The following is a 24,070-nucleotide window of genomic DNA, read 5'->3' as shown; positions in this document are numbered from 1 at the left end:
TCAGATCATATATGGAGTTTCGTGGCAGAAGAGTGTGTGAGTAAATGTGTGCTCTCTGTGAAAATATATGAAATTATAGCAGAATGAACGATAAATATATCATTGACGCTTTTGATGCTGCCTTCAATTACCTTGTGGAAATGACGCTGGCGTATACTCCGCAATTTTTTCACGCTTTATCCACTAGGTGTACGTGGAAACGTGTGTTTTTCTCTTGACGATCCATTTCGAAATAACAAATGCTTCGTTTTGTTTCTTGTAAACACACCTCACGTGAAATAGTATTTTTTACGAGGGACTTTGAAGGCAACAGTCCCCAAACCTCATTCATCATGGGCTCAATAATAGCTAGCCCGTAGTTACCTAGTCCTAAATGAGCTTAGCTCGGACGTTATATCGATACCATTAAAATCGTTTCTTCTGGCGACATACTATCTGGTATACAACCAATTTAGCGTTAACGTTCTCCCGCTTGGTGCACTTGGAACGTACGCGCCTCGTGTTATGGGATCGAAACGGACATTGGGCTTTCTGGAGCTACTGGCTGTCAACGACAATCATGTCCGAGGGAGCCGAGCCTTCCGCGGCTCTCTGACGAGCTAATTGTGGATGTCGTAGGTACTGGGTAAGGAAAAAACTGCTTCTACAGATCATGTTTGGTGGCACTGTACTGAAACATGGCCGTTAGATGTGGAGGACCTAAGTATCTTTTCTCGTTAGCATGGCTAACGGGCTAGCTGGCCAGAATGGGGCTTTCTTTAACTAAATTACCCGCAACATTAAAACTGAGTCGAACGTGTTTTCGAAACGAATGACGTGTCTTAATTGGATTTACAGTGCGTGAAGGCTTCATTTGTGATGCTGTCCAAAACAAATGTCAGTCAAGGACTATTGCAGGTGTCATTTACAGGGGTCCTCTCCTTACGACGGAGTTCCGTTCGTACATAACCGTCGTAACGTTTGTTTGTACTTAGGTACGAACTCATAGCATTGCTGTGCTCTGGTATGGTTTGCCATGGTATGCTTTTATTGTCAATCCGCAAAATGAAGTCAATTACAATAAACAATACAAAAAAAACATCGTGTTTTTAAAATGGCATAATTAGTATTGCAGTAATTATTTACATGTCATAATTACAATAAATATTTGCATGGATATACGCAAGTCAGAATGCGCCATAGTCTATCACTAACCAGTTATTGCAAACAGTGCAGCAATGAAAAACAGTAAGTAAATCAAATGAGTTTGCCATCTTGTGCCCTCATGACAACATACTCGTATGCCACCAAGCAAACGAGTTCATTGCGTGTAGTTTGTAATCTCAAAATGTAATACCATCAGTGAATATTTCTATTTCTATGAAAAAACACTTTTAGGCCATCTAAATAAAACAAATACATCAAAAACGGTAAATACTGCTCCAGCTGGGTGTGCCTTCTTTACATTTTATAATGTTACGCATCATGTGTTGGAATGTCATATGTCTGGACCATTGATAACTGAAGACCGCCTGTCTGTACATATAAAGCCCTCCTTAAATACAATCGTCATTTGTTTGCAGATCCACCTAAATTTGAATCATGCCTGGAAAACTAAAAGCAAAAATTGTGGCAGGCCGCCACTTACCTATCATGGACAGAGCCAGTGAGCTTACAGATGCTTTTGTAGAGGTAAGTAAAGGATGTTTTTGGCAATCAAAGAGGCATATTATGCATTTCCTTAGCAATTTGAAACAGTTACAATGTGCTTTTGACATGCTTTTGTCAGAATACCCCACGGATTAAGACTTTACAGTGTAAACCCTATTTTTTTTTTAGCCTCTCTTAACTCAACATCAGCCACTGAGCACCCTACCATCCACTGTCTGGCTTTTGTGTCCTTTAAGAGGTAGACGAGCGACTACTACTACTTGCACAAGTGCAGCTCAGAAAAAGCATAGATTGTATTTGTTACCTGCGGAGGCAGTACGTCACCACCAGGCCCCCCAATTGCAGTGCAGATCAGTGCGTCACATCGTTTGTGATGTCATAATCTGGCATAATTCAGATTGGTTTTCTCACGGACAATATTGGAACTAGATTACAAAGACCCAAGTATTTGTATACAACCAATTAAAAACAAAGACTTTACATAATATGTCCCTGTTCAAGATTGCCAGATGTATTTGCTCCAAATAAATAATGGCATATTTTCATTTCTTTGCCATGCAGGTGAAGTTTGGAAACATTACGTTCAAAACAGACGTCTGCCCTAAATCCCTCAATCCACAGTGGAACTCGGAATGGTTCAAATTTGAGGTAAAACTGCATTAAATGATGCCCTTGTAGTGGCCATTGAGTGTAAATGATCTATTAATCGCTCTATTCCTTCTCTCGATGTTCAGGTTGATGATGAGGACCTGCAGGACGAGCCGCTGCAGATCACCGTGTTGGACCACGACACGTACAGCGCAAACGACGCCATCGGGAAGGTTTACATCGACATTGACCCGCTGCTGTGCAGTGAGGCCGCCTCCGTCATCTCCGGCTGGTTTCCCATTTATGACACCATCCACGGTACTCGAATGGCACATGAGCATTCCCCAATATGGCTCGCTCTCTTATTCCGCCCTCTCGTTCTTATTTGTTGTTAGGTATCCGTGGGGAGATTAATGTCCTGATCAAAGTGGAGCTCTTCAATGACTTGAACCGCTTCAGACAATCCTCCTGTGGAGTCAAGTTCTTCTGCAGTATGTTTTGTCTCTATTTTACAGTACCGCTCAGAAAATAATACAGTGGAACGAACTGACACACTCTAAAAACTGTTGGGTCAAAAGTAACCCAATTATGGATCAAAAATGGACTGATCCACTTTATGGGTCAATTTGACCCAACTTTCTGGGTTGTTTTATATAAAATTACCCCGTTTTTTGACCCAAGAAAAGGATCTGAGTCTGACCAATATTTATGAGTTGTTTTACACTAAAAGACCCATTTCTTGACTCAAAGTTGGGTCAAATTAACCCAAGTAGAGGATGGTCCATTTTTTTTACCCATAGTTGGGTTATTTTTGACCCAACTGTTTTTAGAGTGTATCAGTCCGTGCACAATCGGGCTGAACGAGTTTAAAATAATTCAATTACAGTTGTATATTTTTTAATATTACGAAAGGCAATTATTGTTTTTAAGGTCATCTTTCTTTTTCATTTTTTTCAACAAACATAAGCAATAAATTAATCGATTTTACAATAACAATATCATATTTTTTATATACTTATTGTACTTACAATACAATAAATGCAAATGAACCATGAATTAATATGAAAGTCAGTACTGTATTGATCTACTTTAGTTAGAACTTTGATTTGTAGTCTTTTTCCAACTTCATAAATTCTACCAAAGTGTGGCGGACATGTAAGTCAGACATGAATCATAAATTGCAACAATAATAGAAATATGGCTTTCTCAATCTCGATCTTTTTCAATTCTCATGAAACAATGATATGTAAACATGTACTGCACTAAGCGCTGAACTTAACTAGAAACTAAATTTTAAAAATGTACAGTTTTTTTTAATCAAATTGCAGCCTATGCGATTTGCAAATTGTCTTCTACTACATTGCGATGGCGATTTGAATTTGATAAATTGTTCAGTCCTACTTTCCAGAATGCAAATTTTGAAATAGTTAAACTTTAGAGACTTCTCTGTGTTCAGATTGGATTTGTTTGCACATGTAGCTGCAGTTTAGAAGCACATTTTAGTTGATAATAACATATTAACAAGGGCAAAAAGTGGGCAAAGTGGGCAAAATAATTATATCACTTGTGTGTGGCAGCCACTTCCATACCGCGGTATTACCGGGCGGCGATGGTGCACGGCTTTGTGGAGGAGCTCGTGGTGAACGAAGACCCCGAATACCAGTGGATTGATCGCATCAGAACCCCCCGAGCATCCAATGAAGCCCGACAGAGGCTCATCTCACTCATGTCTGGTAGGAAAACAAATGCAATGCCTGTATGCCAGCACAGGGCTTGGAAATCTCTGTTGAAGCGCAACCTGCTTTCATCTGCTTTTTTTTTTTTTTTTTTCAATTTTTATTGACCCGTCTCTGTGTTCCTGTAGGGGAGCTTCAGAGGAAGATAGGTCTCAAAGTGCTAGAGATGGGAGGGAATGCAGTGGTGGGCTACTTGCAGTGTTTCGACCTGGAGGGAGAGTCAGGTCTGGTGGTACGGGCCATAGGTACCGCCTGCACTCTGGATAAACTCACCGCTGCAGGCGCCGCCGCCATCACCACCGCCACCACACACATGCACCCCAGCACAGCCCCCGCTTCCAATGCCTGCAATTCCCCTTCCAAGGATGGAAAGGAGTGAGTAGCAATCGAGCATGACGAATAAATGATGATCATGAGCACGTGAGGGAGTGTGTGGATAAAATGCCTGCCTTCCGGTCGGTGTGTGTGCCTTGGTATCTGTCACCTTTATTGCATCTGTCACCTTTATTGCATCTTGAATCAGTACACAGCATCCTTAGACACACACAAATACAGAAAACAAATAACATACGTAAATTTCACCTTCCCTGCTCCGTCTGCTCGCACATGGCTTGCTTGCTCTCAGCTCTGCATGTGCTCGTTCCACATCTAATACTGTTCACAAAAAGTCCGAGATATTTAGTGTCTGGGGGAAATTTGTGGATAAACCTAAGAGGTGCAAAAACCTTTACAAGTTAAGCTAGTTTGAACGTTTTGAAACTTTTAATTACACATGTCCAACTGTTCAATGTTTCTGTCAATTTTGCACAACTTGCTGTCAATTAACAAGGCGCCGATTGGTAAAATTCACAACAACTGTTTGAGTCATAAGTTTCATAAAAGGATGTCCAATTCTATGCATTTTGTTTGACTGTTTCAGTTGCTCAGTATCTCTATTGCAACCTGCTGATGACACTCTGATACCAATCTTAGTGGCAACTTCCCTCTGAGAAGATCCTCTAATGGCGAGCTACTCAGGCCCCAGACTGCCCCTAACTGGTGGCATTTTGCTAAACATTTTTATATGCTCGCGGCTGTGTGACAAGTAAATTTGCTGATTTTTTTTTCTTTAAATTACTATTCTTCAATGTAAATTTGCTGTTTTGTTTTTTTCTTTAAAATTACTATTCCTGAATATTTATTGTTGCTGACAAACTCCACACTTCAGCCTATTTATCAATAAGCGAAGTGCGCATTACGTTTGCGCTTGCGTGAAAATCAAGTAAAAAAAAAAACTTGCTACCAAACAAAGCCATCATTTGAATGGCGCGGAATGGAGTGCTCAAAGTGTTTGCGTAACTGCACACCTTAAAGCTTGCAAGCATTGTTTAAACGACTTTCGGCCTTAAGTAACAAAACGACAGGTGCACTTTTGGTGCCATTCTTAACTGTCCTAATGGTGTTTATCGGCAAAAAAACACCATTGCAATGCTCGAGAAGACAGAAGTGTACACTTGTAAACCTCCGTTTACGCTTCCCAATTTCCAGACAGAAAAGAAAGATCCAAACGGACGTATAAGAGGCTAAAATAGATTTTTTTTTAACACATTTATTTAGTCAATATCCTGAAAGCGAGGGAACAGACGGAAGCATCACAAAGCTTGCTCGCGGACGTACGTGTAACCAAGCTAATGGAGTGAAAGTCATCAAGAACCTGCTTTTAGCCCCAATTGACCCCTTCAGTAAAGAAAGCTCCTACCCGTCTCTTGATCGCGTCTCGGTGTTGTGTCCTCGGTCCAACTCAATCAAATAATAAGCACCTAAATAGGCTTAACTGTCGTGTCCCGGCAGAGTGTAGTCAGTAACGACATGCTATTCATGTTTAAAATAGATTCAGTAAATAACATCAACTTTCCAACGGTTGAAATGGTCCAAATCAGCGCTTCCCCCGTTAGACTCCATTCGTTTTCAATGACAAGTTGGTAGCAGGCTACCAGCCGGCCTACCCATAATGCACCGCGCTGCCGAGATGCGCACTTCGCTTATAGTATAGTGAAGAGTGAGTGGAGTGAATATTTACTTTGCAAGTCGACTTACTGCGTGAGCCCCTAAATGTTCTTATTGTGCCCCTGAAATGACAGATTAGGGCCACATTGCTTGCTCCTAGCACACAAAAAAAAGTTTGTCTGGAGCCTTGAGTGTTGATCAATTGTTAGGTGTCGCATTGGTCTCATGATGTCAAAATGTGAACAGCATGATGAAGAGAACTGTTGAAATATAATTTCTAATTGAACCAGGAAATTCGTTGGTCCATTCATGGATCAAGCACCTGTTGTGCATTTTATTTTTTGCGCCTTGTTGGACAACAACTAGTTGTAAAAAACGTACTGAGGCATTGAACAGTTGGAAATGTGCTTTCAGAGGTTTAGACTCAAATTGCATTCAACAGTAAAGGTTGTAATGCATTTTAGGTTGATCCTGCAAGTTCGCCTAAAAGTGCAATATCCCTAATTTTTTAGGGATTAGCGAGGTTTTAGTGCATGTGTTCCGATCTGCTTCCATGCAAGTGTACCTTACTATGCTCGTACCTGTGTGTCAGGGGGGGTTGACAAATGAACAATAGAAGTATCATTCACATGTCAGTATGATACGTTTTTATACTCATGTCCTACTTCTGGCTGGATTTACACATTCCAATTCCATGTCTATATCTGATAAAAAAAAAAATTTAAAATATATTTCTATATGCCTTTTCAAGAGACACATATCCCTTATGGCTGTGCTTACACTGATAGAACACATGAAACAACACTTATGCGCATATACCCATACTATAGTAATGGATGTAAAGAATAATGCATTCAATAATACAAATATTCGATGTTACACATAGTGTGGCCTGGGTTTACTCTTACCCCCCACTGATTTAAATGAGGTTAACCTGCACTTTACTCTATTGGTTGCCCTTCGTAATTGTTTTTGCTTATTTAATGTTGGGCTTCGATTAGAATATTTTGAATGGGGTATGCATTCGCTGTCGTTTAGATTTAGAGCGAATGTTTTTTTTAGCAGACATCCAATACTCATCAGATTTTTATCCACATTAGGGAGAGGCTCAGTTCTGTTCTGAAACTACCCTCAGTGTAAATTCAGCCTGTGTCTTTATACTCGACAAAAGTAATCATTTTCATCATCCAATACTATCTGATGTTTTTGTTGACAATGCCACATTATGAACAAAAGAACATGTGAGAAAGCTACAAATTACTCCACCAAAATGAACATAGTTTATATGAAATGCTTGCTGTGCTATAACCGCTACTAGATGATTATCAAAGAATTTTACTTCTCCTTTTTGGGGCTCTACATCTTTTTAGCCCTGTTGTGTTTGCATCCCTGTTGTGCATGTGACTCACTCTGCTTGCAGAGGGCAAACTTGTCCCCTTCCACCCTCTCCTTGTCTGTTGTGATTACGTGTTGTGGGTTGTTGTGTGCTTTTCTTTTCTTCTTTCCTCCTCTCTGGCTGCGCAAGGACTGACACAATTCTTACTGTGTGGCCAACACGACTGGTCGTCTCTCTCTTTCTCTTTCTCCTCTCCTCTCCTCCGGTGTGTCCGTGCTCTTCGGCCCAGGTCTCCCTTAGCCCACGGATGCCGCTCCACCCACAACAGCCCAGTGCATTCGGCGTGCAGCGCACAGAGACTGTCCCAGAACTTCTCTGTCTCTGTGCCCACACTCATCTTCTCTGGTATGCAGAGGCAGGGAGGGAAGGAAGTCAAAGACATGCCGATTTTTAACATCTTAACCGATTTTTGACTTTTTTTTCCAAATGTGTGATGAGGGAAATATCGCCCTGTGCGTTCCTAATAATTAAATACGAAGAAGAAATAGCAGAAACTCGGCTAACTATAACTATTAGATGATCTAATAACTATGTCGCAGTTGTAAATGCCCGGTTGTCCGTATGTGTGTACCTCGCTTTAGGGGATACCTCATCTTATGTGATGTTCATATGTAGGTCGTTTAAATACTTGATAAAGAAGATGAGATACATGTTAAAGATTAGGTGCAGTTTAGGTGGCTTTATTATATAGTGCTACACTGCATCATACCGAGGTCTTCTGTATTTCTAATATTTTGGCGGCAACGGCGGGTCATTGGTTGGCACTGCTGCGTCACAGCTGGAAGGTTAGGGTTGCGATGATAGTTTTGATCATCGACTTTATTTAGGCCCGTGAGAGGGGGGGGGGGGGGAATGTTATGCACCTCTCATTGTGATGCTGTTGTTAAACATATATAAAAATATTAGTTCGGTATTTCATTACTCAAAAGCAGTTCTAAAAAAAAAAACATCATTTCAGGATTTTTCAGCATATCTATTTTTAAATCAGTGTCTATCTGTCCATCCATCCAGTTTCTATACCACTTACTGTATTCTGTTCAGGGTCGTGGGACGCTTGAGCCTGTCCCAGCTGACTTGGGACAAAAAGCAGACTACCTTGACTGGTCGCCAGTCAGTCACAAGACAGACACAGACAACTTTTCACACTGACTATCTCTGCATTATTTGTTTCTTGTTCAAAAACAGTGCTTCGGTACATTAATCTTAGAATTTCTCAACTTGATTTTAGATTTACAAAATCCCTGTGATCATTTCTTAAAAACTCCTCACATCCTTTAGTTTTCCAGCATAACTTATTCTCAGTAGGAGGTAAAATGAAAAAAAATAAAATAAACATTGTCGTTCAAAATGACCAGATGGTATTTCTAATGTAGGCCTTTCCAAACTACATGCAGGAAATTTTTTTACGTGCATTTCATGAAGAAAACCTTTATTGAAACATGATCTGTGAAAGGTAAATAATACCACTGCCCTGAATGTTGATTGAAATGTAATATAATCGATGTTGTGTTTTTTTGGAACTTATGTTTCTGGTGCTTTTGGATAAGAGGCCGAATTTAGCCCGGAGCATTACTGCGAACGTAGTAGCAGGGTTTAAGTAAAAATGGAATTGTTTTGATAGAGTCCTCAAGAGTCCTAAGAGAAGTGTTGACCTGTGCTTCACTCCACTGGGACACATGCTTCAGTTGTTCTACTTGTGTTTGATTGTTTTGTTTTTTAAAATTAATTTCGTGTGTCTTTAAGTTTCTGTATCTTTGCCTTTTTCCTAATTTGACCTTTCATGCTCGCTTTGTTTCTTTCTTTTTGCTTTTGTTCTCCAGCCATGTGTAGCACCTCAAGCACACCTCCTGCAAATACAAACACTCATTTTCCACTCATTCACGCACACATGCTGAGGCTGTGACTGATGTGTGTGTGTGTGTGTGTCATATTCTCCCACCAGGCCGGTTTTTGGTGAGGACCTTCCCTCGTCATCCGGCCCGCCCACACCTTTCAGAGCCCCCCCCACCAATCCCTTCTCTCCTTCCCCCTTCTGTCCCCCTCAAGCCAGCCGCCAGTCCTCATCATCAGACACAGACCTCAGTTTGACGCCCAAGACGGGTAAGCACATGAGGCATCACCCCCAATCTGTCTACCAGACCCCAACCTCCTTGGTACCCCCATGCCCCACTCAATACTACACTGAGGTGCTTCTGTGGTGTTTTTCCATGTTTACAGTTGATTTCTTATTCTTATCATTTATGCTTCTAATTCTGCCATGTGGTCCATCCTCTGTGGTGAAGACACACAAACGCTGTATGTGCATTCATTTCGTTTGTTGAGTTTGATGTCTTCATAGAAGCACAGTGTCACAATTTTTATAATGATAATACCAGGTGTAGTACAGCCAGATACGGCACCCTACCTACGCGGCTCGCCTAATTTCTATTGTTTATACTGCTTACAGATGTGACTCACACTACAAACAAAATAAGTCTGGTAAAAGAAGAAGTACTGAATCAACTCCTTAAGGCTGCGTTCAGGCTGCAGGCATACCTGATTCCAATCAGATTTCTCCTCAAATCAGATTTTTTTAGGGCTGACTGTTTGGGCCACATTATTGAGTATTGACCCATTATTGACAGGTTTCTGTGGCAACGATGTTGGAAGGGAGGCTTCGTCTAGTACGTGTAGTGTTTGATGTCATATAATTGCGACATTTTTAACCTCTACGCACTGCCTGACTGGCCTTTTTTATTTATTTTCATCGACACTATGCCTATGAGTACGAGACCGTGCAATACTGTAATGAGCTGTTTCCGGTTGTGAATGTGCAGAGCTGACAGGGTAGCTGAACTGGCTTAAGCGTTTGAGTAACGTAGACTGTCTGTCACGTGTGGGCTGTGTTTGTTGGACCCCAAAAGAAAAGGGCACACCCAGCCAGGGCGAAAGGCACTCCGTTTTAATGGAACAACAAAAGGCGCACAACACATGGACAACGAGTTGCTTTAACAAAAGACGACAACAAAAAGGTGTACGTCGTGGGCATAAACAGGAAAACATAAAATTACGCCAGACGGCGGATAAAACAGAGAGGGAGTGTAGCACACAAAAATGACGACTAAAGAAAAACGCTACTAGTCGAATTAGTAGTGGTGTCCACAACACCAAGAAAAACTGCAGCTAGGAAGGTAGCAGTATCAAAAATGTCAGGTACAGCAAGGAGGGGTATTGACAGCGCTCTCTGGTCTAGCAAGGAGTGACGTCACCGACAATCGAAACTGATCTGAGCTGTTCAGACTCAGACGCATCCTGTCGTATTTCATGTGCCTTGTGACTGTTCGACTACGAAGGAAAGCCATTCAGCTGGCCTAAAAATCGGCCTCAGTAAAAAAAGTACAGACTCTAAAAAATACCTTGTTTTGAGAGAAGAACTAGGCTGTTACCAGTTTTGCTTCCACCAGCCAATCAGAAGACGGAAAAATGCTGACATCATCAACAGCTCTATGTCTCCATTCCTACCTTCTGCTGTAATTTTAGCACAAAGCTATACCAATGCAGTAGTAATGTCACAATTACAGTAAACTGTAGGATCACCTCAAGAGCCAAGTAGAGCAAGGCCAAACTGAAGCGTGCAGTGAAAAAGTCACCCCTAAACTATCCGCCTCCATCTGATCCTCCTCTGCTCACCTCCTGAACCTCTTTCCTTCTCATTGCTCCTGACTTGCTGCTTGTCAGAAGAGCTTCAGTCCGTGAGACGCAGACCGGGTATCTTCCTCTGCCCCAGCTCTCCCGTCCTCTCCACATCTTTCTCTGGCTCGGCGAGCGGGGGGGCTTCTGAGTCCATCCCGAGAAATACCACCCTTCCCCCTCCTGCTTCCACCCACTCTGACTCTGCCCTGCTGAGAAAGAGTGTGTCCTTCACAGAAGACTTTTTGCTGGAGGCCTCGGGTACTGCTTGGATGCCGTGTGCTATTTATGTCACGGGATTGCAATAACAGCACGGTGTGAGTGACAACTGTATACTCACCATTAAGTCAGCAAGCGTTGCCTAACAGAGTGATTCCCTACCACATTAGTGTGCCGTGTGATCATCAGGTGTGCCCGATTGGTCTGAAAATGTTCATTTACTATAAGTATACTAAAGCGCTTCACAAAGGTGTATTTGACTTTGGAGTGAAATTTCAGGATGTACCTAAAATGCACTACACCCGTCACAGGTCAATTTAATTTGATGTTCTGTTCTCTAAGCTTTTGAATGCAAATGTCCAACTGTTGAATAGTTCAGTACTTTTTTGCACAACTTCTTGGTCTCTAACCAAGAACTGAAAGACAAAATTCACAATAGTAACTAGGGGTGTGCCAAAAAATCGATTCTCATAAGAATCGCGATTCTCATTTAGTACGATTCAGAATCTATTTTAAATGTCCCAAAATTGTTTTTATGTAAATTATTTTATACTGTCTTGCCTTTGTTTGTGTGTGCCTTTATTGGGAGCGCTGTTCATGTTGTACTCGATTTGGCCACTTAGGGGCAGTCTGGTTCCACGCGGTCTGAAAGACTGTTAAGTTGTAGCCACATTAGAGAGTAGAAGGGAAAAAGTCACAATCAAGTTATTCCAATAAAAATTGTTTTTTTGCAGCGTGGAGCTGTTCTTTTGAGTGGTAAAAGTGCCGCGAGTAGCTCGCTAATTAGCATTAGCGAGTCAGACTGGAGTAGATCATTACGATTCCTTGCACATCTATAAATTTAAGCAAAAATCATTGTCAATCAAATCATTGTCAATCAAAAATCGTTCTTAACCGAAAATCGATTCTGAATCGAACCGCAGACACAAAAATCGGAATAGAATCGTGAGACATTCAAGGGTTCCCACCCCTAATAGTAACCAATTTTTTTGTTAGTCATGTATGTGCCTTGGCTCAATATAGGATGGGAAGCAATAGTCTAACATCTCACTTGCCTATTGAAACAAAAAAATTATCATATCCCAGTATGCAGCTTTCCCCCCCTCTCTTTTATTTCCCTTTAAAGCAATTTAGTGAAGGTTTGCACGAGGGCAAACACATTTGTGTGTTAAACATAGTTGTTTTGACTCGTTCTAACATTTACATTGCAGTGTTGTTATTAACGTAAGCTTGGAACAGGTTCTCGAGTGACATGAGACTCTCTTCTGTGGCCAGGAATGGGCAGCGGGGGCAGCGCCGGCAAGGAAGCAGGACCCCTGAAGACGCTGCTCAGACAGCAGACTCAGACGGCTCTGGAGCAGAGGGTACGTTGATGAGTCACAGTTACAAATACAGAGGCGCAGTGACAGATTTATTTAGGGCTGGGTACATTTTTGCCGTTTAGGCACCTACCATTGTTCAAAGTGTGTTCCAGCTGACATGCACTTCTGCACTAACAATATGGCTGTAAACAGAGTTGATTATTTCCTGCAATGAAACAGACTACATGGGCAGAATCTTATTATTATTATTTTTTACGTTTTTCGTCTGAGCCTCAGCTCGCCTTGCCTCGCTCTAGTGTGTGTGTGAGAGAGCTGGAGGGGGTGGTGTGTGACTTTTGGACAACAGACATGTACCCGCCGGGACATCTTTTTAAAAAGGAAATATAGTGGATCCACACACAGGCCGATGCTCAGGGTTAGAGACGGTCGTTCAGTAACCAGAAGGTCGGCGGTTCGATCCCCGCTCTCCCCAAGTCATGTATCGTTGTGTCTTTGGGCAAGGCACTTCACACACATTGCCTCCAGTGCTACTCACACTGGTGTATGAATGTTTGGTGGTGGTCAGAGGGGCTACTTACCGCCACCACAGTGTGAATGTGTGAGTGCATGAATAATGTATCCATCCCATTGTAAAGCGTAATTGAGTGTCTAGAAAAGCGCTATATAAATCCGATGTTTTATTATTATTATTACACATGGTTCAACACCGACCGATTAATCGATTTTTTTTCTTCTTCTTTTTCCTTGTTTTGTTTTTGGGGGCGGGAGCCGAAAGGTTATTTGTGAAAAACACATTGGCGGTACATCAGCATTTTTTTTTTACATCATTTGTAAAGAATGTTCTTATTATTTCTGTCGGAGTTGATGCAAGTTAATGCTCGGAAAATCGGGCAAAGATTTTTTTTTCAATTATAATTTTCTTTTTCTATAAAGAAATGGAAATAAAGTGATTGAAGTCTGCTGTTTGTCAGGAAAAAAACTGCCCCCCCCCCCAATTAATTTATTTATGCATTTTTAGGTCATCTCGTCAAAGCGTTTGTGGTCAAATAGAAGCAGCTCGAGATGTGATTTCCTCTCAAATGTCTTTTTTTTCTTTCTTCTGGGGCATGGGTGTGCGCAAGAACAAACATTGTTCCTTTTTTTGTCCCCTCGATCACCTGTGCTTCTCAGGGAGCCTCCTCCTCTGGGTTGTATTTAAACGCCAGGGTATGTCGCATCTGAGTCACTCTCTATCCATATTACCCTGTAACACTCTGACAAGCTGACAGCCACCGCCACCAATTCCGAACCTGCCCTTCACCCTCCTTTGCCACTTTGAAAAGACTGGGCTGGAGGGCTGGAGAGGATTATGTGTGGCCTTCAGGTTTGAAAGAGTGCGTGACTTTGTTCTGGACTCCCCTCAGCCCCACCCCCATCCAACTTTCCCTGCTCCTTTTGAATTACTTTCCCCCTCAGACAGGAATGAGCACGCTCACCTCATCATCTCATTCTTGCCAAGCTCAGAACCCGGACAGTCACGTCAGTCATGTTTAGTGTCTCATTTAACACGCTGGATTAGAGGACATTTAATTGTTTGTTGTCCTCACAGCGCACATTCATGACATGCACTTTCACGTTTGGTTTATTTGACAAATTGTAATCATCAGAAGGAATACCACGATGCTAAGTAGCTGCTCAGGTATTTCAAACGCATGGGTTTGCATCATGTTGTCTGACATGAGACAATATAGAACTGTATCTGCATTTTATCATCCGTGTACTTCATTCAGTCTCTTCCAGAACTACTTGAAATGTCATAAAGGTTTGGAGCAAGTAGGGAATTTGCATGGGGGGAGGGGGGCATACACCTCTCTTGTTGCATGTTGCTACATTCCTAACCTAAACTGACTTACCCAGTATGGTTTAGGTTTCTGTCTTGTCAGAGTTTACCCATTTAGAATCCGTTGAGACGCAGTAGCTTTTGGATGGCAAATTTGAACTTTTCCATCCTAAACCTTCGGTTATTTACACCTGCACAACCTGCTGAGATTTAATAAAAGAGCTGTATCAAAAATATGTCTCCCGACATAAACAATATTGCCAAATTTTGAATGAATTTTGCTCTGTATTAATTATTGTGGTTGTATTTTGCTGTGGATAGATCCACACTGTACCATATTCTGACACTCATTTATCAACCCAAACACTGAAATATTAGGCTGGATTTACACTTCATACACTTCTTTTTTTTTTTGTTTGCTTATAAATGGCACAATTCATATATGCTTCATTTCAGCCTAAACAGAAAGAAAGGCATGTAATCAGGTATCATTAGATCGGAATCAGGATTCTTCTAAATTATTAATATCTAATATGTATTGGATTTTAGGTACGTGCCAATTTGAGTGCAGAGTAAATAAACGCTCAGATCAAATTACCCAATGCAAGCTTGACATTATCAGAATACACTGATTGGTGACATAAACATAGCCATATCCGCCCAAATAACACAAATAAACATATTAAATATAAACTGCAGCAGAAGCATAGGTCCTTAAATACAGTGTTGAACATTAAATAAGCAAAATAATTGTTGATGGTGTTATTTGTTTCGTCATTTGAAACAGTCATATCGGGTATGTGTCATTTGAAATGCACATAAATATAGACACGAGACAGTCAAAAATATGAGATAGGCATTTTAATCAGAATTGGGTGCTTGAGACTACAGAGCAAATCCAGCCTAAGAAAGTATAACCACACTAATAAGCATATTATTAAACTTTGATACAATTGTTTTATTATATCTCATTCGAGACACAAGTTGCTTAGATGCGTAATCATGGTTATGTTTTCCATTTCTATTGTGTCCAGGAGTTCCCCTTCTTCACATTGACGTCTTTCCCACCTGCCTTTCTGGTTCACGTGGGCGGAGTTGTCAGCGCTCGCTCGGTCAAACTGCTGGACCGCATACACAACCCCGGTGAGTTCATGAACACAACCAATGTAGCTTGTCCTCCAACATCTAGTAACACCAAAAAAAAAAAAAGTCAAACTGTCACTGAGCCAGTCTCTAGTCTTGTCATTGTTGAAGTTTTTTTCTGTGTATATTTCTATTCGTTTGTCACAAGGATGATAGTCTTGTATGTCATACAGGTGAAAAGTGTTTCTGGTCACGTATAGAAAGGGCTGCTGTTAGTAGCATTAGACCGCGACGGCTAACACATCCACTGTACAGGTTTAATGGATAAGGCACCTTTCACATTGTGTGTTGTTTAACTGGCTGTTGATGTGACACATAGCTTTGTGTGTGTTGTCGCCTGCCGTGTTACTGTGCGTGCGATGATCCTTAGAGTTGAGGTGCGATACTGTAAAAGTGGTGCATGGCTCCCAGTCTTGCCTGCTGCTGTTGCTGCTGCTGCTGCTTCTGTGTGGTGATTTTGGCTGCAGCCGGCATTGGGCTAGCTACCAGATTGTCATGGTAACACTTGGGTACTTTATCAGGTACACCTGCACAATCGATGAGTTAATTGGAGGCCAAAGTATTGCATTTACAGTTACCCCCGCCACCCACAACCCCACCTACCCTTCATATCGCAGTTTGTTTGCTCACCCCTTTTATTACTTTTTTTTATTCCAGGAAATCACAGGGCAGGCAGATGAGTTTGGTACGGACCATTTTCAATAGTATGTAAACGGAACGGCTTTATGAAATTTGGGACAAAAATAAATAAATCCTGAATTATGCATAATTATTAGAATTTATTGTCATTTCGGATCACAGTCACAAATATACTTGTTGAGCCATTTATTTAACAGTAGAAGAACATCACACACGCTCTGAAGCTGCTTTCCACCACATCTCAAGCAGATTCACTGATGTATTTAAAAATTGTGTATAAAAAGTGTGTGTATTGGCTACTTTTCCTCAATTGGATGCGATTTGATTTTGCCGGTGTACCCAATAAAATGTCCAGTGCGTCTATTGGGCACAGCTTGTTTTTCAGTCAGAGTTACCTGAATAGTCATCATTGTAAGCCTAAGAGAAGTATTTTAATGTCTTTACTAGTCTTAAATGGTTTTGTCGTTATGAATGCGTAAAGTCTGGGTTAGGAGTAGGACACATATTTGGTAGAATAAGTCAGTGCAATTGGTTGTCTTGTGAAATAACTGTTAAGATTACTTTCCATGAATGGCTAAAAAATTTCTTAATATTTAATTGTGATTTGCTTGTTGTTTCTGTAGTGTATTATATAAGAACATATGGCTACTCTTTCTTTTTCTTTTCTTTTTTTACAAGTAGACATCACGAGCTGATTTTAGTTCAGAACTGACCATGTATGCATCGTGGAAGGCCAGTCGATGTCCTTTTAATTTTGGGAAGTTGCTGTGCAATTTGATTGATTATTCACTCGAATACACAATACAGAAAGCCTTTGATTGTCATTTTTATCTTTACATATACTGATATTCAGTTTGTAGTTGGAGGCAAAAAAAAAAGGTCCCCTTTGGCTTGTTATTCTGCATCGATCGAATGTGTGTTTAATGTATACTAGTGTAAATGGAGTGCTGCTGTTGTGTCAGACTGTCTCTTCTTCTCTTTTTCTTTCTCTTTCTCTCTCTCCTGTACTAATGGTGTGATCTGGCCCAGCCTTGGGTAACACACGCTCGTACAAACTGCTAGACTGGAATAGTGTCACGGCAGGTATTCCCCCCCCCCCCCCCCCTTTTTACTGCTCTCACCCGTGGGAGTTTGGCAGCTCAGTGATGTGGAGGCTAGTTCGGTCATCGATTTGAATACAGTTGTCCTCCTGACCAATTCACTCATTGCCCTGCGTAAAACTCAGTGAGCTGTCATCTCCTCTCTCTTTATCTGTGTGAATGTGTTAGGGTGCGTGCGTGTGGAGCTTGAGTTGGGCATGCGCTATGCTCTCACCCCCACCCAGCCTGGCCTGATAAATCCTTCCACACCCCCATTCCAACTCTCCGACCAGCTTGTCCCGCTGCAGCTCTCCCTTGACGTTGTCCTGGATCTGTGCTAGTGCTTCCTCAAGCTGCATCGTGACCCCCCCACTCACCCTCCCCGTTGAGGTTTAGGAGGTTGACAGATAACCACTGACCAGGCATGTTCACTCCTAACTAACAGGGCCGTATTCATACGGCGACAAGGATGGAGCAGATGGATGAAAGGAAGTCTGGCAGTTTAGGAAAATTGGAAAAAACAAGGAATGATTGGGATGGAAAGGATGCATGCTTTGGGGGATGATAAGATATATTACAATGAACCCTGGTGGATGAATATGGCCCTCCTCTGCCCATAAGCGTGCACATGGTTGAGAGTGTGCACGTGGGTGCCTGTGTGACAGTCGGCTTTTGGTTTGCAGGAAGCCGCTCGTGGGCTCGATGCCTGACATTTCAGTCATTGGCCTTCATCTTTGATTATTTTCCCTGCTCCCTCTCATGGATCCATTCCTATAACCTCGAGTTTTATCTCAATAGCATGTGGACCCATGGGGTGTGACTCAATACTCTAATGTAGCTCGCTTTTTATTATGGGAATCAGAACTTGCAATTATTTCAAGCATCGTCAACATTTAAGCTCTTTGGGCTAATAAAAGTGTTTTGCTATTGGATCAAAGCCTCACGAGACTATTGAAACACACCCATACATGATGAAGGTTTGATTATAGTTTATTTCACAAGCCTGGGTTCATCTTATTCAGCCACACGTCCGATTTCCTTTCTCTCAGTGTGGCTGATTGAATGGAGAGCAAGGCAATATGAATATATATTAAGCAATATTTTATACACAGACAGGGGGTCCTCTGTTTATGACTGAGATCCGTTCCTTTGGCGACGTTACCCGAATATGCAGATAAGTCGCAATGCGCCGTAGTCCATCAATATTTTATTTTATATCAATATTTGTATGAAAAACTCTTAAATTAAAAACATGCCTCTACGTATGCAGTGAACCACCACAAAATTCCATATATCAATAGTTTCAAATGTAAATATTTTATATATTACAACTTATGTGTTTTTGGAAAACTGCACCAGAAGCACCCTTGTACTGTTCATGTGGGTAAGACTTTGTGAGATCCACTCACAACCCTGGCAACCCAGCAAATGGCTGAGGAAATGCTTTGCAGACAAACTATGTAAACGGGTGCATTTGTAAGCCGCGAGTAGGCAGTAAGTTCATTGTATTATTAATACGCTGCTTTCATTCTGTAACCTCCCAATGTCATAATTGTGCCTTGTGACCATATATTCTCATTACCTTGAAATATCATTAACCAGGGGTGGGAATCTTTGAATGTCTCACGATTCGATTTCCGAAATCGTTATGATCTACTCCAGTCTGACTCGCCAATGCTAATTAGTGCTCTACTCGCTGCACTTTTATCACAAACAAACAAACAAACAAACAAAACAAACAAACTTTTATTGGAATAACTTGATTGTGACTTTTTCCTTCTACTCTCTAATGTGGCTACAACTTAACAGTGTATCAGACCGCATGGAACCACACTGCCCCTAAGTGGCCAAATCGAGTACAACATGAACAGCGCTCTGAATAAAGGCACACACAAACAAAGGGAAGACAGTATAAAATAATTTAAATAAAATCGATTCTGAATCGTACTAAATGAGAATCGCGATTCTTATGAGAATCAAGTTTTTGGGCACACCCCTATCATTAACCGAGGACCCCCGTTACAAACAGTTACAAGTATTCTTTTCAGTTGAGTTCGCCTTCATCATTATCATTTTCATTGCCACTTTGGTCTACAAAATGATGAGCATTCATTTTGTCCTGCTTTGAAAACACATTGGTGCTCCACAAGTAACCAGAAAATATGAGTTGCCTGTTTATTTTCTGGTGCTTTAAGTAAACAAATTGAGACCAGAGAGATGTGTGTCAAATATCATGTTGGCATGTTTGCTTTTCGACAGTCAGGTTTAGTGTGTCTTGCAGAAAATAAAGTCCAATGAATGTTTGGAAGATATTTCATCCAGTCAGTAGTCCTGTTGTAGTTTTGTTGATTGGGGCGTTGTGTGTTTTTCTAGATGAGCCAGAAACCCGCGACGCCTGGTGGGAGGAGATACGACAGGAAATCAAGTCTCATGCCAAAGCTCTCGGTTGCCATGCCGTCGTGGGATACAGCGAGAGCACCAGCATCTGGTATGGACTAAAATTTCCAGTAAAATGTTCTCAAGTAAAATAAATATTTTCTCTAAATGTTTGCATCCTTGTTTTAATCGCCCTTTCTTTCCACCCTCCACCAAACTCAGTGAAGAGGTGTGCATCCTGTCCGCGTCCGGCACGGCAGCCATCTTGAATCCTCGCTACATGCGTGAAGGATGTTTGGATGTTGGAAGCATTGACCACAGGTGCTTTTGATCCCTAATTTGACACGCACAATGTAAATAATCTATTGTGGATTTGTACAAGTGGTAGTGGAGGAATACAGTCACAACATTTTTGTACCGATTGTTTCCAGTTAAAGAATCTAGGTTAGGTCAACGATTGACCCTCGAAGGAAATACATTACAAATGTTGTTCAAGTCTGGTATGATTTGACAGCTATAACAATACATGTGCAATGCAAGAATACGGAATTAAGTAAATCCCAATTCCATTAAAATTAAAAAGAAAGTCTCACTTTTCAGAGATAGTAAAGACGGGCTTAAATCTGAATCGACACTGTCTGTGTTAATGTAACAATATGAGGGGAAAAACTCAGTGTGAGTGTCATTGTCACAGCTTTTTCCATTGGATTTCATTAGATTGGTGAGGTACAATATATCGAATGTATCTATTGTGCATAAATCCACTTGTATAGTCTGACAGCAAATTGTTGCCTTCACCAGGTTTGAGGATCCGTCTCCCTCGAGTTGCGGTTTCTGTCACATCCCGTACGATGAGTTCAACATGCCCTTTCCCGCCCACCTCACCTACTGCTACCTCTGCAGACGCCAAAAGGTCTCAAGTGCATTTGCTGTTCTTTGACAGTGTTTAAATGCCGTCTATTGGTAGGAAATATAATTGATTACTTTATAAGGGCCCAAACGCCATTGCTGGAATCACTGTTTATTTTGTCGTCCAATAAACCAAATTGCCTTTTTGGGGGCCTCAACATGTGCTGAAAGCGCATCAGTATTTCCATGTGCATGTATCCTAATGAAAACCTATGCACTGTATTTTAGGGGTCTCAAAAAATTATTATAAATTATATTTTTGCTAGGTCCCTGATGTTCTGTTCACAACAATCGACCTGCCATCAGATGCAGCCGTCACCGGGAAAGGATGTCTCATTCAGGCCAGGTATGAGTCCTCAAAGCAACCTGGGAGGAAGCTCATCCGTCCATCCCTCGAATCGATACAAGTTAACAGCAGTGTTTGTCACCTCGCAGATTATGTCGTCTGAAGAAGCGAGCTCAGGGGGAGGTGAACGCCACGGCCATCTCCAACCTGCTTCCTTTTATGGAATACGAATTGCACACTCAGTTGATGAACAAGCTGAAGCTGCACAGCATGAACGCTCTGTTTGGCCTCCACATACAGATCAGTGTTGGCGAGAACATGCTGCTCGGGCTGGCTGTAGGTCCACTTTTTAATCCAATATAGCAATCTCCTGCATATTCACAGTTCACTATTCATGAATTCATATATAGTGAACACCTGCATATTTGCGGTTGGTTATTTGCCAGTTGGTGTTTATTTTTTATTTATTTTTATTTTTTATTTTTTTTATTTTTTTTGCTATTGCCTGAAAAACTCCTATTCACTGTTTTTGTGCCAAAGCAAAAGCCCCAGATGCTATTTTGGCAGCAAGGAAGTATGTTGAAGTAAATTGAGATATAAAGTATATTTAGACATAAGTACAGTGGAACCTCGGAGTTCGAATATTTCGGAACTCATACAAATCGGACTTCGACCAAAAAATCGGAATAAAAAATGCCTCGGCATTTGACCTCATTCTCGGAGTTTGAACATCCAAGCAAAGCCGAATGTACCTTGTTCGGGTTGCCGAGTGAAGCCGAGTGATGCCAAATGCTCACGTTGCGGTAGTGGAGACGAAGCGCTGCTCATTCCCAGTCAGAGCGGGTGAATAATCCCGGAGGTGCTCCGTACATTCGCGAGTGCATTTTGATTTTTCCACGACAATTTTCTTCGACATGGGCCCAAAGAAAGACAGCAGATCCAATGGCAGAAAAGAAAAATGTACAGTCCTGTAACCATAGTGGATTTAGGAAGGAGATTATAGCACCGACCATGATTACTTCTGTAAATTCTGCACAGCCTTAGCTGTTCAACAACGTGCCTGACGCTAAACAGCGCACAAGGACCCCTTAGTAATGTAATAATATGCACAATGTAAAATACACTAAGTCAGCATTGAACTAAAGGATGTATTAACACAGCATTTCCATCCACTAATGCCATCACTCCACAACATAAAAGGTGAGGTATTTTTTTATTGTTTCAAATACTGTACAGGGTGTACATGTTTTTTACATAAATAGAAGTTAAAATAGGAATTTTCTGTTTTTGGAGCTTAGGAACGGCTTAATTGTATTTACATTATTTCCTATGGGAAAAAATGTTTTGGAGGTTGAACAATTCGGACTTCGAACAATTCACAGGAACAAATTGTGTTCAAACTCTTGAGGTACCACTGTAGTGTAAAGACAATTTCAAACCTTTTTTTTTTTAGCTATCATTGGCAGTTTTCGGTGTCAATCCACAATTGTTTGTATCTTTTTGTTTCTCTGGAACCAATCTCCATCTGTTTGCTGAAAAACTCATCTGTTTGCATTTTTTAGTGCTTTTTCTGAAATACCCAAAGATGGCGTGGAAGGAAATACATTTTTGTTATGGAACTCTGTTTGATACGAGAGGCTCTAAACAGGCATGTGCATGTACATGGGCACTTGTGGTGCATTTTTATTTTTTTAATCTGTAAGACATTTGTTTTCAAATGTATTGTAAGATGAGTTTGAAATTATATTAATTTGTTTTAAGGATAATGTTTTTTGTCATATTTACACTTTGAACTATTAATATAAAAGGTCGTAAGTAGCAGGGCCATGCCCCTATATACCTCGAGTAGCAGAGGTTTACTGTAATCCATCTTCATCACCGTCTTTGCTTCCTTTTTCAAAAGTGTGTGTGTATGTATTCAGTCTGCCACAGGAGTGTATCTGACCGCCCTGCCTTCACCTGGAGGCATTCAGATCGCAGGGAAGACTCCGGGTGACCTGAGCAACGAGCACCACATGTTGACCATCCAGAAGAGGATCAACGACACCATCGCCAAGAACAAAGAGCTCTATCAGATCACGACACCGGTGAGATGCACTACACTCGCTCGGAGTATCAATGATGTCAAATACACCTTATTTTTCATCGTAGATCTTTACTCAACCATGATGAATGAATACTTTTGTATTTCCCCACATTTTACTTTAGGGGTTCCACCGCGATACTTAAGCTTTTAGTTTGTCCTAGGGCAGGGGTTAGTAACCTTTACTGTTAAAAGAGCAATTTTAGGCCAAATAAATAGCCAAAAGTCTGTCTAGAGCCTCAAAACATTTGAACATTGTGACGAACGAAACAGTGTGTTTGTGTTAGTCTAATGTACTGAAGGCCCAAAAGCTAATTAGAACTGTCACATAGTGGAAAAATATGCAGCATCCAATATTTTGAGGATCATTTTCTATACCTTTTGTCATCTGTTTTTTAAAATTGTATTTATTATTATTTTTTATATATAATATTTCATACATATTTTTTTCACGCATTTTTAGTCTGTTCTGCCTTTCTGTGAAATTGTAAAAAAAATTGCAACTTTTGGGACATTTTATAGTAAGTTTTAGGATTTCTTCTTTTGTTTTTGGACATATACTTTTTAAACTTTTTTTTCTGCATTTATAAAATTAAATTCTCTGACATTTTTTGCCACTTCAAGGACATTTTATGCGAATTTTCTGTTTTTCTTCCTTTTTGGATTGAACCTTTTTCATCCACCTTTCATCTCTTTTTTCTGACAATTTAGACATTTGGACTCTGACATTTTTTGGAAATTTTTGGGGACATTTTTCATTTAATCGTTAATAAATTTAAATAATATTTAATCAAAAATAAATAAACAATAATTGCTACTTCTTTTTTTTTTAGCGAGAGAGATCCACAGGGGGGAACCACAGGGGGACTAAAGAGCCACATGTGGCTCCAGAGCCGCAGATTGCAGACCCCTGTCCTAGGGGAATCAGTTTAGAAACCTTGTCCATTATCTTTTGTGGCCTCAAGTCCTCATACATTGCTCTACAGTCTTATCTGTTGTCTTGTGTTCTCTGTACGTCCTGATAAACTTTACCAATTTTATCTCTCTCTGGTCATCAAAGAAATTATTTACCCTGGACCCCGAGGTGCTCAGCGACATAAACATGGTACTGATCACTGTGCGACACGGCAACGCATGACAAATGCTTCACTCTTGTTAATCACAACCTCT

General features: G+C 40.9%; 1 protein-coding gene across 19 annotated transcripts in view; it reads left to right on the top strand.

The window, feature by feature from the left end:
- Positions 1-205: 205 nt before the first annotated feature.
- Positions 206-24,070, top strand: part of c2cd5 (C2 calcium dependent domain containing 5) — a 32,147-nt gene continuing 8,282 nt past the window's right edge. For 2 of the 19 annotated variants that reach the window (XM_086074602.1, XM_086074601.1), the window contains exons 1-19: positions 213-625; positions 1,563-1,671; positions 2,212-2,298; positions 2,385-2,556; positions 2,634-2,729; positions 3,816-3,971; positions 4,103-4,349; positions 9,299-9,456; positions 12,520-12,608; positions 13,737-13,772; positions 15,420-15,528; positions 17,197-17,250; positions 19,620-19,734; positions 19,845-19,943; positions 20,424-20,535; positions 20,798-20,877; positions 20,967-21,153; positions 22,740-22,904; positions 23,961-24,005. In XM_086074602.1, coding sequence (XP_085930728.1) covers positions 1,582-1,671; positions 2,212-2,298; positions 2,385-2,556; positions 2,634-2,729; positions 3,816-3,971; positions 4,103-4,349; positions 9,299-9,456; positions 12,520-12,608; positions 13,737-13,772; positions 15,420-15,528; positions 17,197-17,250; positions 19,620-19,734; positions 19,845-19,943; positions 20,424-20,535; positions 20,798-20,877; positions 20,967-21,153; positions 22,740-22,904; positions 23,961-24,005 — 2,097 coding nt within the window. In that variant the 5' untranslated portion in view covers positions 213-625; positions 1,563-1,581. Of the gene's footprint in view, positions 626-1,562; positions 1,672-2,211; positions 2,299-2,384; positions 2,557-2,633; positions 2,730-3,815; positions 3,972-4,102; positions 4,350-7,585; positions 7,702-9,298; positions 9,457-11,073; positions 11,287-12,519; positions 12,609-13,736; positions 13,773-15,419; positions 15,529-17,196; positions 17,251-19,619; positions 19,735-19,844; positions 19,944-20,423; positions 20,536-20,797; positions 20,878-20,966; positions 21,154-22,739; positions 22,905-23,960; positions 24,006-24,070 lie in introns of all 19 variants that reach the window. The other 17 variants (XM_086074608.1, XM_086074613.1, XM_086074619.1 and 14 more) reach the window with 15 other exon arrangements.

Source organism: Leptonotus elevatus, chromosome 4 (genome assembly GCF_054856555.1).
Source record: "Leptonotus elevatus isolate MCC_2025b chromosome 4, RoL_Lele_1.0, whole genome shotgun sequence".
Classification (NCBI taxonomy): Eukaryota; Metazoa; Chordata; class Actinopteri; order Syngnathiformes; family Syngnathidae; genus Leptonotus; species Leptonotus elevatus.
Note: the sequence above shows the minus strand (reverse complement) of the source record. Positions and strands in the feature narration are given on the sequence as shown.